The following is an 18,281-nucleotide window of genomic DNA, read 5'->3' on the forward strand; positions in this document are numbered from 1 at the left end:
GAGGAAGACCACCAACAAAAACAGTGGTCCAAAAAGAAGCGGATTAAAACAGGAGTAGCCATTGTAGTGGAAAAAGCACCGTAGCACAAATGAAGGCCCACAGTAGTGCAGTGTTTGAAATGAAGATTCAAATAGCAGGAGCTAAAACCAGCGCCTGTGTGTCAGGCATCACCCAGTAGACAGGAGCGTGAACACCGCAAATCTAACTTCCACAGAAGAGGCAAACTCACTTTCTGGCCATTATGTTTAAATATGTTCTAATTCTTCTTTATTATCATTCTCAAATACACAATGTCACATATTTGTATGTAAGGCACCGGTTGGCCTGGGCAGTCAAAGGTTGCTCTGTTTGTTTCAAGATATCCAGGCTCTCCTGGGCTAGAAGCAGGAGCTACATTTCGAACACTGGTAGCACACCAGTAATATACATACAAACAAGCTACTGTGCCACCAGATTGCATGGGACACACCAATAAATTGAGCAAGAAAAGTTCAGAGAAAGAGAAATGGGAGAGGGGGGGGACCACTGCACCAATCTTTCTAAGAGAGGCATTAGAACACCATCACTCCCTCTCCCCTAACCAAGGTCTGGTAGTCTTAGGGACTGACTTGGAGGAATCCAAGATCTGAATTGCAGTGACAAGTGGGGTGTAAAAAAGCACCTCACTTGTCAATAAGGGTCAGGAATAACCAAGAGGGCCAGCAGATACACCAAGGAAAGAGGCTAAAAAGCAGCAAAAAGGAAAAATCTTCCTCAACCTATTTGCACAAGATTCTCACTAAATTAATAGTCCGGAAACAAAGGGGTCGGCAAGAGGACCGTGCCTTTAGAGAGAAGCAAGAGGTCCATGGAAGAGGTGGTGAAAGCCGGAGTGTGGAACGACATTGATATGAACACAAGCCCAGGGAGCAGAGTCTAAATTAGGTCTGGAAAATCTGATGGCAGGGGTTCAGGTGGTGGAAGAAAAGCATGAAAAATAAAGTTATACCATAGCAACTTAATTAGGTAATAAGCCTCTTGATTGGGGAGGAGTAGAGTGGCGGGGGGAGCCCTTGTCCATATATGTATTTGCCCATCCTTGATACGGCCATAAGACATCAGAGCCCTGGGATGCCATGTCTGCATATTATCCAATGAATTCCTGATCAGTTGATTGCTGGCCTCTGCAGAGAGGCTGGGTAGGAGGACAGAGGCCAGGTCTGCATATTATCCAATGAATTCCTGAGCAGTCGATTGCTGGCCTCTGCAGAGAGGCTGGCTAGGAGGACAGAGGCCAGGTCTGCATATTATCCAATGAATTCCTGAGCAGTCGATTGCTGGCCTCTGCAGAGAGGCTGGCTAGGAGGACAGAGGCCAGGTCTGCATATTATCCAATGAATTCCTGAGCAGTTGATCGCTGGCCTCTGCAGAGAGGCTGGCTAGGAGGACAGAGGCCAGGTCTGCATATTATCCAATGAATTCCTGAGCAGTCGATTGCTGGCCTCTGCAGAGAGGCTGGCTAGGAGGACAGAGGCCAGGTCTGCATATTATCCAATGAATTCCTGAGCAGTCGATTGCTGGCCTCTGCAGAGAGGCTGGGTAGGAGGACAGAGGCCAGGTCTGCATAGTATCCAATGAATTCCTGAGCAGTTGATCGCTGGCCTCTGCAGAGAGGCTGGGTAGGAGGACAGAGGCCAGATCTGAATATTATCCAATGAATTCCTGATCAGTTGATTGCTGGCCTGTGCAGAGAGGCTGGCTAGGAGGACAGAGGCCAGGTCTGAATATTATCCAATGAATTCCTGATCAGTTGATTGCTGGCCTGTGCAGAGAGGCTGGGTAGGAGGACAGGGAGCATCATATCTACCAATGCAGCTTCGGTGGATCATTTGCTTAATTAAAAACACGGGACTACAATAATGGAGAAAGTTATTTGCCTTCAGCAACTGCTTGTCTTGATTTACACACAATTAACATGACAATGCGCAACAAGATCCTTTTTTTTCAAATAAAGCCGGTGACAGCAATTAAGCAATACCAAGAATAATACACAAGAGTGCGAATCAAAATCAAATTAGACAATGCAACATAAATTAGCAATTCGGGCGTTTCCACCATAGGTTTGGTGAAATGTACAGACAATGCAACAAATACATTACCTTGTTATCGAGGAACTGGTAATTTGCATCACGTGCACCCCATCCAGCCCCAGACCTCTTCTCCATGCAGAAGGCAATGATCTTTAAGAAAGAGAAAACCTTTAAAAAATGGCAGGTCATCATGCACACCAATGCTACACATCATTCACCTACCGCCCGCTGCGATGGATATTCCTGCAGAGCTGCATGTACAAACCCTTAAGCCATGGCAGTATGTTCAGGTGGGGAGAGAGGAGGGCATGGTGGTGGGGGAACTGTACATGGTATTAAATCTAGAGGCTGGCCAGAGCATGCACATTAAAAGAGACGTCCTAGAAGTACTTTGCACACAACAGTCACACCTCTGGGTACACCCAGGTCCTATTGCTGTGCGGCCTCATATACGGCATTCATTAACAGGTAACTAGTCTCTTCCACACACCCCCACCCCCAAGTCGATTGCACACTTTAGTAGTAATAGGTACGTTGGAGCTTCTTTATTTTTTCCAGGTGCTCTCTGACATTCTCTAGCCATACTCACATGCAGGCATACGGTTCTTCGCTTCGTGTTGCTCGGTCAATGATCAGAGTGATATGAACCTGCATTTTCCATACATGCCCCAGAAAATCAATAGTACAACTCGCACAAAGATGACCCCCTTTTTGGCAGTCTCTATAAATGGATACTTGGCCATCAGCCTGGAGTTTGGAACTTGGTCACCCTGAGTTACCTGCTCACTGTGCTCAGAGAGGCACAGCTTCACCTCACTGATGATGCCCAACAAGGCTGAAACACGTGTATGGGGTTGCTGATGGTACTCTTGTTCAGAGAGGAATTGCCATAGCATTTCGGTGCTGGACTGCCCATGTGGGCAGGACAATGGTTATTTCCCCAACTGTGAAAGGTACAGTGAGCAAAAAGCAGATGGCTGCGAACTCTCAAAGTGGGAAAAAAAACACAGAACAGGTTATCATGCCATGTTCTTTCTGGAGAGCGCCTACTACCTTTTTTGAAAAAATGGAGTTTGGACTCCCCTGTGCCTTTCCTGTGGAGACCTGACCAGCACTAGTGGGCAGCGTTAGGAGCCTGGCACGGACAAGGAGAACCTCAGACCCAAGAACTATCGATCTGTCCCTGTTCATCAGCCCATAGTCAAAACCTTGAATTAACTACAGTGTCTCGAATTGTATCAGTTTAGCCTACACAAAGTTCAGTTCACTATAGTTTTATGGAAGTACACAAAGGCAGTCACACCTTTACAGTAATCAGCCAAATAATACAAAGCCTGGTCCCAGTGCTACAGGGAGCCATTGCATCCCCAGTGCCCAGTGGCTCTAGAACAGCATTTGGGGTAGTAATCAAGATCTAAGTTGAAAGTGTCCCGGGCAGGTGAGGCAGCTCCGCTAGAGGAGTAGCAGATACAGATGTCAATATGTAGTTTAAGATTACAGTTTGAATCCAGACAGGCCCACGAGTCACAAGTCGAGAAGAGGAGTGCCAACACGAAATAAGACCACCCATTTGCAGACATAACCATTTTACGATGTGGACTAGATCAATGGAGAATACTATAATAAAGGTCTAGTACTGTGGGGAAACCAGACCATACATACAAAGTTGCAATTCCGCATGTTTCATGGGCCGTTATTGAGAGCATGCAAGACAATCGGACAACATGAAAGAGAGGGAGGGAGAAAGCTACAGTAAGGTGTGATGAAACTGGACAATTTGTCCCTTCTCCCCAGACGGGAGCCACCCCCTTTAGGGCTAGGGAAGTGAGCTTGCTAAGCAAGACCCTCCCTAGGAGTCTGGGCAAGTGCGACCTCACGACTCCCTTCTGGGGGACAAGGACTTTGATTCCACCAAGGAACTCACGGTCCAATGAGAGATATATATATATGGCATTTCTAACGTGCCTATACACAAGTGTTTAAAGGCGCGACGAGGCAAGGGAGGGGAAACAGAGGGTGGACAGAGAGAGCAATCCTACTAGGCCAGGTGACATTGAGATCCAGCAAGTGCAGGGGGGGGGGGAGGGGTGCTGGGGCAAAGGGAAGGGGACAGTGCAGTACATAGGATAACAGCAAGATAAATAAGGACAATAAATAAGAGTGTGGCCAACTGGTGGCAAGTGCAAGGGTAAGTGCAGACATCCGGTGTGGTGCTAGTAGGGGCTGTAGGGATACAGAACAGTCCCAGGGTGCAAGGGTTGCCAGGGGGGCAGTGCAGGTGTGCAACTGGAGGGGAGGCGACCTGGGCCTCGGGATCAGAGGGTAGCCAGTTAACCAGTGCAGTTTCAGATTCAGCCAGGAGATCAGCAGGGGAGAGGCGGAGAGAAAGCAGAAGCAAAGAGGAAGGTCTTGAAGTGCTTCCAGAACCAGAGATGGTTCTCCTCAAGTTTCAGAGAGGCAGGGAGGCTGTTCCAGAGGAAGACCCCAGCAGAAGAAAGATCTACCACCAACTCGCTGTTTGGAGAAGCAGCTGACCCTGAGGGAGTTGGTGGGGGGATGAGCGAAGAGCTCGAGAGGGTAGATATTTAGGAAGAGAGAGTTGAAGGTATTGAGGCCCCAGAAGGCCGTGTGGACAATGCAGAGGGGTTTGAACTTAATCCTTGCCGCCACTGGAAGCCAGTGCAGAGATATCAGTCCAGGAGAGCTACCATCCCTGTGCTTGAGGCCAAGGACAAGTCTCGCAGTCCTGTTTTGGATGAGTTGCAGTGGGGGGGGGGGAAGAAGAGTAGCGGCAGGCAGATTTAGAAAGAGGATGTTGCAGTAGTTCAGCCTAGAGAGAACCAGAGGTCTGGAGACAGTGAGCTTCTGGGGGAAGGAGAGGAAATGGAGAATACCTCGGAGGAGGTGCAGCTTGTATGGTGACTTTGACAGAGACGTCAGAGATGTGAGGAGAGAAGGAAAGTGTGGAGTCGAAGATGACCAAGTTTTTATGTCTCACAGATGGGAGCAGGAAGAGGGCCAAGAGAGGCCAGCCAGAGTGCAATAGGAAAAGGGAGCAGGTGTGCCGATGAGGAGAATCTCAGTCTTACTGGCATTAAGGCAGAGATCATTGGCGACGCACCACTCCTGGATGGCGGACAGACAGATGAGAGAAGGAGAAGAGGTGGTTGAAGGAGCGTCATCTGCATAGCACTGAAAGGTGGGGCAGAGAGCACCAATGTGGTGGGCAAGAAGTGCCAGGTATTGGTTGAACAGCCAGGGAGAGGGGTTAGACCCCTGGGGAACAGCACAGATAGAGTTAGAGGAAAGACCCAAGTTGGACCTGGGAGGGTCAGAGAGGGAGGTCGTCAGCCAAGCCAAGGCCCGATTGGCGATACCCAGGTTATCACGGAGACGGTTGAGCAGGAGGGCATGGTTGACCAGGTCAAAGGCAGAGGAGAGATCAAGTAAGAGGAGGACACAGATGTTGAATCGAGGTTGGAGAGCAGGTCTTCACGGATGTTCAGGAGAGCAGTTTCCGTGCTTCTGGCGGCTCTGAAGCCAGACTGATGGTCATGGAGACAACCAACAGATTCAGTGCGAAGATTAAGCTGGGAGATGCCCAGCTTTTCCAGGAGTTTGCTCAGGAAAGGAGTGAGGAGATTGGACGATAGTTAGCCCGGCAGGAAGGATCGGCAGAGGGTTTAAGAAGAGGATGCACAAGGTAGTGCTTCAGGGGGGAGCGAAAGAATCTGGTGGGGAAGGAGTGGTTGCAGAAAACAGCCAGAGCAGGAGCCAGGGTGTAAATGTGGTCCTTGATGGCTTTGGAGGAACAGGGGTGAACCGGTTTTGACAAGACGTTCATAGATCAAACTTGTCTAGAAACCTTGTCTGAGGTGAACAGGGGAAAGGCAGAGAAGAAGGGAGGAGAGGTGGCTGCAGAATAGCTAGAGAAGAGCAGGGAGTAGAGGGACGAGGGGGGGGGGGAAGAGAGGGAAGAGAGAGAGAGGACAGGATGTCCTGGGTTTTAGAGATGAAATAAGAAGCCAGAGCCGTGCAGAGGGCCTGGGAGGGAAGAGGAGAGGTAGAGACTGCAGCAGGAATGGCAAGCTCCTTGCAGATTTTAGAGTTTGGCCGAGTTGTTAGATGCCGTGGAGATGCGACCTTGGATGTGGGCCCTCTTCTTGGTGCGGACAGAGAGCCGGTATTGCCTCTCGAGCAGGCAGCAGGTCAGTTTGTCAGAGGATGCACCAGAAGCACGTCATTTCCTCTCAGCCACCCTGCACTTGCGTTTAAGGGTGACAAGGTCCAAGTCGAACCAAGAGTTGCACTTGGCTTTGGGCTTCAAGTGGATTCTCACGACAGGGGCAAGAACATCGAGAGTATCACATATAGCAGAGTGGAGCATGGAAAGGGCTGTGTCAGTGTGTGAGTCAGCCAAGGAGGGAAGGGGGCTGAGAAAGTGGCGGTGAAAGCCTCAACTGACACACGTTTCATGGGTCAGATAAGATGAACATTATCTGCATATATAGGAGAACTGGAGAGACTGTTGCTTCTTTGATGAAAACACCAAACAAAGATTCTGATTCTCTGACTTCAGGTAATGCTGGAGATTGTCCGAGTGCCGCAGTCAAAGAAGGACCCCCCTTCGTTTGTGAGAACTTTTCCAAAAAAAAAAACAAAAAAAAAAAAACTAACTGAATCAGAGGGAGGAGAACCGCTACGCAGAGATGAGCCTCTGCAGAATTGACATCCTGGAGGGGCAGAGCCATGCAAGGCTGCGGACCATGTGGCAGCAAGGAAGGTGAGTGCCGCACTAGCTGAACGCCTCAAGTTGGCATTCTACCTGACCGAGAAGCAGAGGTCGGAGTAGAGGCAGAGAGAGAAACACAATCATCTCATTTGGTGGCACGATCATGAAGCAGCTGTGGTGGGGGCCAGGCAGCCTGTAACTGACACTGAAACCAGATCACCTGAGGGAGCCTTGGTCCCCGAGCTCCTCACGCACACCGTAGCTACCAAGCCAAGTAGCAACGAGGAGAGCCAACAAGGTTTCGGGAGCCTAAGAAATCAGACATCAAATATACTGTTACAAAGAACAAACATTGTGTGTAACAGCTGGAAAAGCTATCAAGGTTACGGGAGCCTGAGAAACAAGAGTGTGCAAATATCATATGGTTTATTCTTTTGTTCACATTATAAGTCTGCTCTATAAAACAGAGCATTATTTGAGTGTGTGATTTTTTTTTTTCTCTTCCCCCTCTCCCTCAGTATCAGTTCCCAGTTCAATATGTATATTGTCCGAGTGCCTTGGCTGTGTCCAATCCGCACCTATAACTCTTGCTCCGATATTACTCCTTCCTAACCATCTTCCTCAGATAGTGAACCTCTTAAGATACTTTCCTCAGACGATCTGGAATCCATACCTCCTTTTCAAAGTTCCTTGCCAAAACACTTTCTCTTTACCTCAATCTCGTGGATACAATGACTTGTCACTGCATCACTTCCCACACCATCTGATGGCTATGCACTTTTCCGTGGCACCGAAAGGATTCTTCTGGCAAAAGCATCCCATCCCTATATCCGTCATTCAATGCCTTTTCTGTTCCTTTCTCATTTGCTGGTGTAGGGCCTTCCTTCTACTAATCTGCTTTGGTATTTGGTGTGGGTCTGCCCCTCATTGTTTTCTGCGTTCCTCACTATCCAATCAGTGGATGGGTGGGTGGGGAGGGAGCGAGGGAGGGGCACTTGCAGCTGCCAATTTACCTTTCACTGTGCATTTCTTCATTCCACCCGCCAACATTTCATACAGCTTCTCATCCCATTGCAAAGATACAAATTGCTGCTGGGACGTGCTGCTGTTCATCAGGGTTGCTTCTCTTGGGGAAACTACATTTTTTTATTTTTTATTTTTTTTTAAACGCATGCCCTTTATTATCCACAACATGCAATAAAAACACTGCCTAAGGATTTCTGGCCCAAGTTTGAAAATTCTTCTTGTGCTACGAGAAGGGATAGGGTGGTCAGGGAGGGGAGTGGAGGGGGGGGAGGTAAGGTATGAAAGAAAGGTTACTGTGCATGGAGAGGTTGGGACCTCCAAAGGCTATCTAAACTATCAAGGTCTTTGAAAAGCGCCGAGTTCAGACCAACCTAATTGCAATGCCGCAGCCCAGACTCTGGATGCCGCATCATTCGTCAGATCCCTGCCTTCCCTTCAGCTCATAGCTTCCACAGACTTAGAGTCTTTGTACTTGTACGCATATGTAGATTCCAGTTTACGTGAAGTGAGAATAGCAACCAATAGCTGGTGGGTTGCCATAGTCCAAACAGGCTCTTTTCTCAATGCACTCGGTCATGAAGGTCCCTGAGAGGTCTTCTAGATCTCATGAGCGGTTTCTCCCACGTGAAGCTCGATGTGGACAGACTGTTTAATGGGTGGGACTGGAGATTCCACCAAAGTGAAAATACCTTGTGCGACTCAAGAGGTACCACGGTTTCAAGGTAAAAGGACTGCAAGGCCTTCGGACCATGAATAACCTCCATTGATGGCCATTTCCCATTGGGATCCCAAACTTCCAGTTCATTCACAGCTATTGTATCAGGATTGTGGGTTGCAATCTGTACTCCTTGCTAGGGGTTGTGTTTGTACCAGGTCGATTGTATTTGCCTTAGGGACAAAGGAACACCCAGGGATAACATTGAACATGGTGATTGGTACCAAGGTTAGGTTGGTCTGCATCCGAGGCCTTCGTTAACACTGGGAAGGATAAAAAGCTTTAGGAAGAAAGGATGGCTGAGCGGGGGTTAAGCGCGATCAGATACCGTTTCAGGCAATGTTAGTTAACTGCAGAGATTTCTTTTTTGGAAAAGGCTGTAAAAGCATCGGTACTTTTAAAAATAACACACATTACCCAGAAAACTCAAGACCCCCCCAAGGGGGACAAGGGACAATGTCACAGTCCAGGCAAGTACCTATTTCAATCACTTCTCAGGAGTTTACAAAATATGTTTCCAAAAGTTGCCTACATGGATCAATTGGGCAAACCTGATAGACCCGCTGTCATTATGGGTAAAGGCTAGGCAAGTACTACCAACTATTCATAAATGCAGCGGGAGAGATAACAAGCAGGCTGGGAAGTTTGAGGGATCCGCACAGAAGAGATCAAGGTTTGGTTTGCTGGTGGCTGGGAGAGATCACTGTATAGTGAGCAGTCTCACAACTGTGCAATATGCTGTGGTATGGCAGAAGAGACACTTCTCTGCACTCAGCACCAAGAGTCCCAGGGCCTGCAATGCAACCTAACATGGGATCAGATCCAAGGGCCCAGGGACAAGACCTCTCAACACAAACTGAAGGAATTGTTCCATAATGGAGGATGCACAGGCGAATTTCAGGGGCCGACCCAAGTCTGGTAGCTGGGATCTCAGGTGGGTGTGACTTGAACCCACTAAACTGCAAGGACCCAGATGAGGTGCTCTCAGCGAGAAAGACAACCTTGGAGGACAGCCGAGAAGGTAGAGGACACTGCAGGGGTTAAAGGCAGCACAGCAGGGTACCAGGGTTCAAGAAAAGAAGTAGGAAGGGTCCTACGATGAAGGCAACAGCTGGAGACAACTCAAGATGTCCCACAATGAGATGAGGCAGAGTAGCAGGTCAGCACAGCAGAGGGGTGCTCACCCTTAACCAATGCCAGAAGGATTTCACAGGAGTCAGCAGGGGCTTCAGACGAGGAAGCGTCCATGAGTGGATTCTCTGGCCATTCTTGCTGGAGACTGGCGAAGGGAAAGCCCTAGGAAGGATTATTGCACCAGCAGAGAGAAGCAGAGGTTTAGAGAAAAAGAAAGGGGGCGCATTCAATATGGCCATACCAGGATTCTCAGCAGCAAGCCATCTCATCAAGCGAGTGTCAAAGCACATATGTGGAATAACCTGGGTCCCCCGTTTATACCATTCATAGAGCAGGCCTAAGCCAATCCAATACCGAGCCAAGCATCACCCACAGTTTTGGAGGCCAGCCACTTGGGGCTGGCCATGAAAACGGCCAAACACACAGGTACTCCCACTCAGGATGTAGCTTTGGAGGTCTGACTGGCTTAAATTAAAACCGAGGGTGTCCTTGTGGAGTCAGAATGATCCAAAGTCAACAAAACGGCCATTTTGGCCATGCCTCCTGAACCACACAAACAAAGGTCACAAAACAGTAGGGTGTATGGTTTGAATAAAATACAGTAGTATGCAAAAAAGCTACACTGGCTACTAAGCCAAAACAAGAAGAGCTGCCCCAGCCTACTCCCCAACATACTTTTAGTGTTATACAACCACCAGGGACCAACATGGAATGTCTAAAAATCACCCCAACCACGATGCCACATGGTGACGGCAGAGCAGTACATCACCATTAGCTGGCGTGAGAAACAGGCTTCAGTAGAAGCTCCGTTGAGAACAAAAAGAAAGTCAGAAAACCGGAAAAGGCAGAGAAATAGTTTAGGGGTCGGGGGGGCACAAAGTTGCCAAAAAAATTGGAATTCTCCTCTAAAGTGAATATCCAAAAACAAAACAGGACAGTGTGCATCCAAACAGGGTAAAAGAACACCGGCTACTGCAGACAATAAAGGGTTGCCAGACTGCTGCGGCATACTCTGCCTGATCCGGAGCAAATGTAAGGGAGAAACAGAAAAAACAAATACAAGTTTCAAAAAGTTCTGCACAACATATTTCAATAAATATGATTTGCTCCATTTGTATGCAAGTATATTTGAACCTGGCTAGCACAGCCTTATCGGTTTGCATGAAGCCTAGTTAACACCTCATTTCCAGTTTCCTGCAAACACATTTAGAAGGTCACTGCCCGTTTTCATTTGGCCCACTTGGCACATCACGGACAGTTTCACTATACCCCGTTAGACCATCATTGGTACTTTTGTAACACCCAATTAACACATCCGTTCAGGTTTGTGGCTCCCCACATCACAGTTGGTTGCCAACAGCTTCACCCAGCATCATTTCCAAACATTACCCCCCTTTGAAAGCAGGCTTTACTCTCTATCGTCGATCATGGAAAGAAGGCTGGCTGAAGCTCCCCACTGTGTTCTACAGCCGTCACAGGCAGCATTGGAAAGAGACTGTCCTTGAGGAAGTGTCCGCTATTGACTTTCAGGCCAGCTGCAGATTTGGTAAACCGCCATGCCGAACCCGCTTCAGGAGGGCGGAAAGCAAATGCACTGGAGTTTGAGCCACAACAGCCTTGCCCCGCTGGGAGCTACTTTATGACAAGTAGTATACACGTGCTATATCGCTGAGGCAATGACGCGCTGTACACTGGTCTTCGCGAACAAGCGCTGACCAGATTTATTTCGCCAGAGAAATGGCAACATATGGCTTGATTTTGCATTGGAGGAATCGAAGAAAAGTACTTAAAAACAGGGCAGAAGGTGTTGAAGGTGCGGTGCCGTGAGCACATGGGCCTCCCTTATCAGTGCTGGGGACGCCCAGTGTATTCTTCTGTTGCCATTGTGGCGGGTTGGTTTGTGGGCACGCAGGCCATCCCGACCAGTGCTGGGGGCACCCATCAGTTTCTCCAGTTGCTGTAGTCACACGGTGGACATCAGTTGCTGGGCGGATCCCATGCTTGCAACTGAGCTGTGATCACACAGTGGACTGGGGGGCACCCAGGTCACACATACTGATATGGGAATCACCCAGATCAGTGATCACACAGCAGGCCCAGTAAATGAGATACGGGACAGAGGTGCTATTTCCTGAGTTTGCAAAATGCACGTGCTGGCTGAGGCTCCTTTTATTGGGAGCCAGTTCCGACACACATTCTTAAAGAGGATACAACACCACAGAAGGTAATACAGAAATAAATAGGAGTTGGGGTGCAGAGGAAGACAATTGGCACACATGGTCGGGTGTGAAGTACAACCCTAACGTTATCTAGTTTTTGGATAGTTGAAATATTTGCGCGCTAAATCACAAGTATTTTGTGTGTGTTAATGATACAGTAAACAGGTTCTCTTGTGCTCCACACTGTAGCCCTACTCTTCCCCATCTACCTCCTTAGTTGCTGCATGGTTGCAGCGGTTGTGAATCGGACAATGGGGAGTAGCCACAGCAATAATGCATGCATGGGACCACAGCACTTTCAGAAACAGCAGACCCCCGCCCACCAGCAGTACAGTGCCCATGCAGACAACCATGTTCCTCACATCTCAGGTGCAATGGTAAAAAGCGTGTCCAAAAGGGAGATAGCCACGTCAGTCGTCACGACTGAAAACTTATGCAACACCGTCTCACTAAGAGCATATGGACAACCACATATATAAAACAAAGACTGTTGATGAAAAAAACTGGCACAAAATTGTGCACAGAATAGTGAAGCATACCTTTCTGTTATAGTGATAAACTGCATACAGAGCGATGGCAATAACCACTGTGGCAATCACGTAGGCATAGAAATGGCTGCTTAAACGTTCCTCCTTTGGCCCGCTCCGGTTCTGCGGGTCTGAAAAGTCATAATCAAGCGATTCATCACTATTGTCCAATGGTGCTTCATAGCCCTCCTCTAGGCTTGGTAAAACATCCAAGCGACTCTGCACTCCATCCTCACCATCAGAAGGCATTGTATCGTTGTTTCTCTGCAGGCCTGGCATGGGGTAATCCTCATCCAGGTTTAACCATGGCATGCGGTTACCATCTTCCTGAGATTCAGATGCTGCCTCGTCATCCTGGTCCTCCTCAAAGATAAACCATGTGTTGTCATTTTCCTCCTGAGATTTTGAAGGTGCATCTTCATAATCATCGTCCTCCTCAATGACAAATATTGTGTAGTGGTCATCTTTCGGAGGTTTTTCCTCACGCCGCGCCTGAAGGATTGACATTAGGTCTTCATCAGACCACTCCACCCGATCAACGGTCACATTTTGCTGCTGGAGAGGATTTGAGTCATTGCCTTCCTCTTCCTTGGAATCCTTTTGAACGTCTTCTACCTTTCCCTGATCGTGGGGCGAATACACCGTTGCCCATTCCTGAATCAATGAATCATCCTCGCTCTTTCCTCCTTCATCGCCCTTCAACAAAGAGGACACTTCAATGGCCGGTGTATTGTCCTCTTCGTCCTCTTCCTGCTCTCCCTCCTCTTCTGACACCAATTCTTCTTCCTCAATAGCTTTTTCCTCATCCAACATTGGTGCCGTTACCTCCTCTTCCTCAGACTCAATTGGAACCTCAACCTTTTCTCGAGTTGGCAACTTCACTTCATCCTTATTTGAGTTAAGGGCCAATGACTTTACTGCCTCACTATTGACGGTTACCTTGATCTCTTTAGCCTCAGTCAGTGTCTCAGCGACAGCCAACACTACCTGATCCTTATCCTGGAAAGTAGGATTCTCCTCTTCCTCAGTTATGGCTTTCGGCCTCTCTTGAAGCAGGACAGGCGTTGTATTGTCATCATTCTGTGCATTGGAACTTTCCTTTGAGACTCCTGGCAACTCCTGCAGATTGACGTTCGACTCCTTACTGATATGGTAAACATTGTCAAGCAGTTCCTGTTTCTGGGCAGCAGGTTTATCCTGTGTGTTTAAATCCTCCTCTAGAATGCTCGGGTTAGGCCATCTTCCTTCCAGAACATTTGACGGGGCAGACACAGGATTCTCATCCTCCACAAGACCTAAAGAACAAGACAAGAATTTAGATCACTACCACTATCCATTGCAAATAGAACAGCCTTATACTTAAGGTCATCACATATGGTTCCCTTACATTTCAGTTGCACGTTCTGGGCTAAAGGTAATATTTAAAAAGGAGGAAAAGCCAAATTCAAACATAAATATTCTAACAAATCTCTTTTCCGCTAGTCTTGGGCAAACCATCTATGTCCAGCCACATGCCCTCAAATAAAAAGAATTAGTTAACCCACACAAAATTCAAGTAAAGGGTACTGTTATTAAGACATGGCACTATGAATCAGATTTCATGGTTCACGATTCCAGAAATGAAGCTTCCCCAGAAATTAAGTGCTTCCCTTACTTTTCCAATGCAGATTATCACAAGGCGTTCTGTCCGGTCTGTTCAGAAGAAACCACTACATTTCCCACAAATAAATTGAATAAGCAGATCCAGGACAAGAAACCAATTTCTTTTTAAAACATCATAGTCTACATATAATTCATGAAAATACCCCACAAGTGTGTAAATAGCTTATGCCAACCCTGGGCTTTAAAAATGATTTGTTCTGAATAGTATGACTTCAACGGTACATTAACCCATGCATTATATCCCATGGGTTTTGAGCCTTCCAATTTACGAGCAAAGTGGAGCTCTGCAAGAACAATACCATTAAAGAGGAACGGATCTCATATGGCCCACTCTCTCTCTAAAAAGGTAGAAAACACTGTTTAAACCAATCAAACTTAATCTCTGTCAGGCCAAATGGAAAATCTAGATATATAGTCAAAAACAGAAGACCAGCATTTTATTAATCCTGTGTAAACAAAGAACATATGAATATGATTTGATGATTGATCACCACAACATGGATAGCGAATCACACCTACTTGAAAACCAACTGACCAAACTGTGTTGGATTAAAAAAAAATAAAAGGAAAAAAAAATAAAAAGTTCAACTAAAAATGTGCAATGATGTACCATTTAAGTGTTAGAAACGCTAAAGAACAGCACGCAAGACTTACCCCTCATAAAGTGGATTATATTGAGGACGAGCTAGCTAAGCCTCTTAATAACCAGGACGGGAATTAATTTCAAAGCATTGATAATTTACCAATTAGAAGTGGATATGGGCACATTCTGTTGAGTTTTCTGAAATCTGAGTCTGAAGTCTGAGCAGGAGTGGGTAACAGAAAATCCAGAATTTGAAGGTATTAATAAAATAATAGAAATAAAATAAACAGTTCAGAATAAAATACTGTTCACAGTGACATTCAATGGAGCAAAACATTGTACCATTGTTGAAATTGCTAAATATGTGCAGTCCTACAGTTTCCCAACCATCAGCAATATCTTCTGTGACTAGCACAGGAAATCAGCGGTTGACTGCATCTTGGTATTAATAAAAATTGTAATAGCAGTAGACAAAATAGCTCAGAGAACCTCCTCTGATAGGTTAAGAGCCCCTTTAAACAGGACTTTTTGAAAGAACTTGGGGTCCCAAAATGTGGTACTCCGTGGACGTATGGTTCTGTTTTTAGAAGTTAAATAAACGGGCTAGTCATCCAGATAATTATTTAATATAATTTAGTTCAGACTCCCAGTTATACCAGTGAAAGTCCGGGATCGAAACACCACAGACCACCTATTCTGTACGACGCCTCACACTTCTGTGTGGCCGATTGCCACTTGATTATGGACTTCTTTATCCAATCAAATCCTGTCTGTTCACTCTACCAATAATGGAAATTGGGAAGTGGCCACATTGAGTGAAAATGGCCTCGGTTTCACGCATTCTCTTTCAAGTGCATTTGCTGGATTTTATAAAGATCCCAACAAAGAAGCCCACTCAGAATGTTTTACTTTCTTGGTTTCATGACCAGTACGTTCAAGGGAATGACTACACTGTTTGGACGGGGTTCAGTTGATGCCCCAACAGTCTTCCATGCACCTAGAATTGCATGGGTATTGTATGATCGGCATCAAAAGGAGTACACTACAAATATCAGCATACAGCAGCAATCCGATTTGTATACCCCTTTCCCTTAAAAACGACACAAAATCGCTATGTTGCTGTATCAGTAGGGTGAAGAGCTCAATATAAATTGCAAACCAGGGGAAACAGCATCCCTACCTGACCTCCGATTCTCTTGACTGATCCCAGTTAAACATAGGGGGGCACTACATAAAAGTATTGTCATGCAATAATGTCAATTAATAAGGAAAAGTCATCCTGGACATCATGACCCAACGCCATTAAATGCATTTTAATTTGTTTAGAAGACTGCAGAACAGAGGAAGGCCATTGGAACATGAAGAGTAAAGAGCAAGATGGGACCCCCCCCCCTTTAGTAGAATACTTCAAAGAACTCGTAAGAGTGTGAACTTGGTTGTTTGAAAAATGTGTGATCAGCTCTTGTGATATGAATCCCCTTGAGACATGTCCTGTCACAACGTCTGTTTTGGATACATCTAAACTCTGCATCACACGAGTGCTGAATTTAACCCATCTACATTCCAGGAGTATAGTTTAAGTTATGTATTCAATGAATGTTACGATGTATCCAATGAAACAGGAGATCGACTTGCATTTTTAACCAACTGCCGCTGGCATTCTCGGAGACGCTGAGACACACTCAACAGTGTGGGTTTGCTTTTACACCGCATTTCAGTTTATTTTAATTTCCTTTTAGGCGCTACTGCGCCAGGCGGCTGACTGGACGCCTTTCCAGCTTTTAGCAACAAAAGCTACTTAAATTTCTATCCTCTTTATTACTTTTGCTTCCTTGTATTCCGCTGCATTGCGGCGCCACGTATGCCTGGACTTGTGTGGGAAAACGGCGCTCGTGCAGAGACTACATTTCCCAGCTATCCTTGTTTTCAATCACGCACACAGCTGGGGGCGAATACTCCCTCGCTTTCTTTGAATCAGTCACTGGGCTCCGCCCAGGACTGGTCTCTGCAATACAATGACAGGGTTACTTAAGAAACCTCACCAGGAGCGCAGCGACTGAGCACAGTCCAGAGTCAGGCCAAAGTTTGGCTCATCTGCGCAGAGTCCATGCTCTGGTCGTGCCATTCTGAGGACCTTATATGGTCACAGACACAATTACTAGTGATGGCATCTACGGACATGTGCTTTCCCGTGGGCTGGAACGAGTCCTTAAGCGCACCATCACTTGTATCATCAAGTGCGCCTCATAGCGGTCATCTCTGAGCTCAACTTATTAATACACACTCACTAGTGGCACATAGTTTAGAAATTTGCACTTTTATTGAAAATCATTCACCGGATTTGGTCTTTATCAACGAGACCTGGCTCTCAGACTACTCATGACCGGATGTGGTGCAAGCCCTGCTGCCGGGTTACGCGATCCTCCAGGTAAACAGTTTCCACATATCCAAGGGGGGTCGGGGGGTGTAGCCCTGATCCATAAAGTAGATTATGTCTGTTCCTTACTGACCTCATCTATAAAGGAAAATATAGAGCATTTACTAGCCACAGTAGTAGTTAATGCGTCATGTGTCTATCATTTTTTGTTAGGTTATCGCCCCCCTTTGGCAAATTTACAAAATTTGAGAAAATCCTCCTGAATGACGTCTACAATTTATTGTTGCAACATGAGAAACTCATTATCTTGGGAGACTTTAATCTTTGGGCCGAGGCTGGCTCCACCAGTTTTCCTAAAGTCTTCTTGAAAGCAATGAGTCATCTATAGCTGACACAACTTATCCTGGGTCCTACGCATGTTAAAGGCCACACTCTGGCTCTGGACCTTATTTTTGGGGATCCTCAATGGTTGCATGTCTTGCCTGTCCACCTGCTTTCCTGGTCTGACCGCAGGATTATTCCTTTTACTTTTCAGGCCCCAAAGAGTAATGGGAAAGAAAAAAAATAAATAAAAAATAAATAAAAAAACTCTTCCAAAAAGGAGCTGGGCCAAAGTGGATCCAGATGTTCTGTTCTCAAAAATGTCATCTCATTACTTAGTGGCATTACAAGAACCCCAGCCAATTCCTTCCCCCATGGGTAGACGGCTGACTGTGGTTGACGCCACAGTGAATGTATTGGCACCCTTTAAATGGGTTACTGCTCCCGCCACCCCTTCTGCACCCTGGTTTACAGTGGCGTCTTCATTGTCTGACCCGCCAAGCAGAACGTAGATGGCGAAAACACTACGATACCCAATTTAGCAAGGAGTTAAAAAAAAAAAATAAAAAAAACAATTCTCAGTATATCAAAGCCATAAAAACAGCTAAATCAGCCTACTTTGCCCACTCAATTGAGTCAGCTATAAATGCCCCGAAAAAAACTCTGATCCAATCTGGTCAGGACCTCGGGGTCCTCAAATTCACAGGTATTTGATCTTTTGTCCAGCTTTTTTGTTGACAAAAATTGAGGGAATTGGGAAAGACATCTATAGCAAGGGAGCACCAAGAGACGGCTCTGCTACACTTTCGGAGCGCTCGCCTGCCCACACACAGTCTAGATAGCTGGTCAGCACCCCATTCAATTGCTGCCCCCACTCCATTTGTGAGCATAAAGCAAAGTGGTGGCAGGCCTTAA

The 18,281-nt window shown here is 46.6% G+C and overlaps 1 protein-coding gene across 1 annotated transcript in view; it reads right to left on the minus strand.

Annotated features, from left to right (window-relative positions):
- Window positions 1-18,281, minus strand: part of LOC138492017 (trans-Golgi network integral membrane protein TGN38-like) — a 69,543-nt gene that overhangs the window by 12,453 nt on the left and 38,809 nt on the right. Inside the window, exons 2-3 of the mRNA XM_069618936.1 lie at window positions 12,436-13,718; window positions 2,140-2,220 (exon numbers count right to left, since the gene is read on the minus strand). Of these exons, the coding sequence (XP_069475037.1) occupies window positions 2,140-2,220; window positions 12,436-13,718 (1,364 nt within the window). The remainder of the gene's footprint in view (window positions 1-2,139; window positions 2,221-12,435; window positions 13,719-18,281) is intronic.

This window comes from Ambystoma mexicanum, chromosome 10 (assembly GCF_040938575.1).
Source record: "Ambystoma mexicanum isolate Mex_15411 chromosome 10, UKY_AmexF1_1, whole genome shotgun sequence".
NCBI lineage: Eukaryota > Metazoa > Chordata > Amphibia > Caudata > Ambystomatidae > Ambystoma > Ambystoma mexicanum.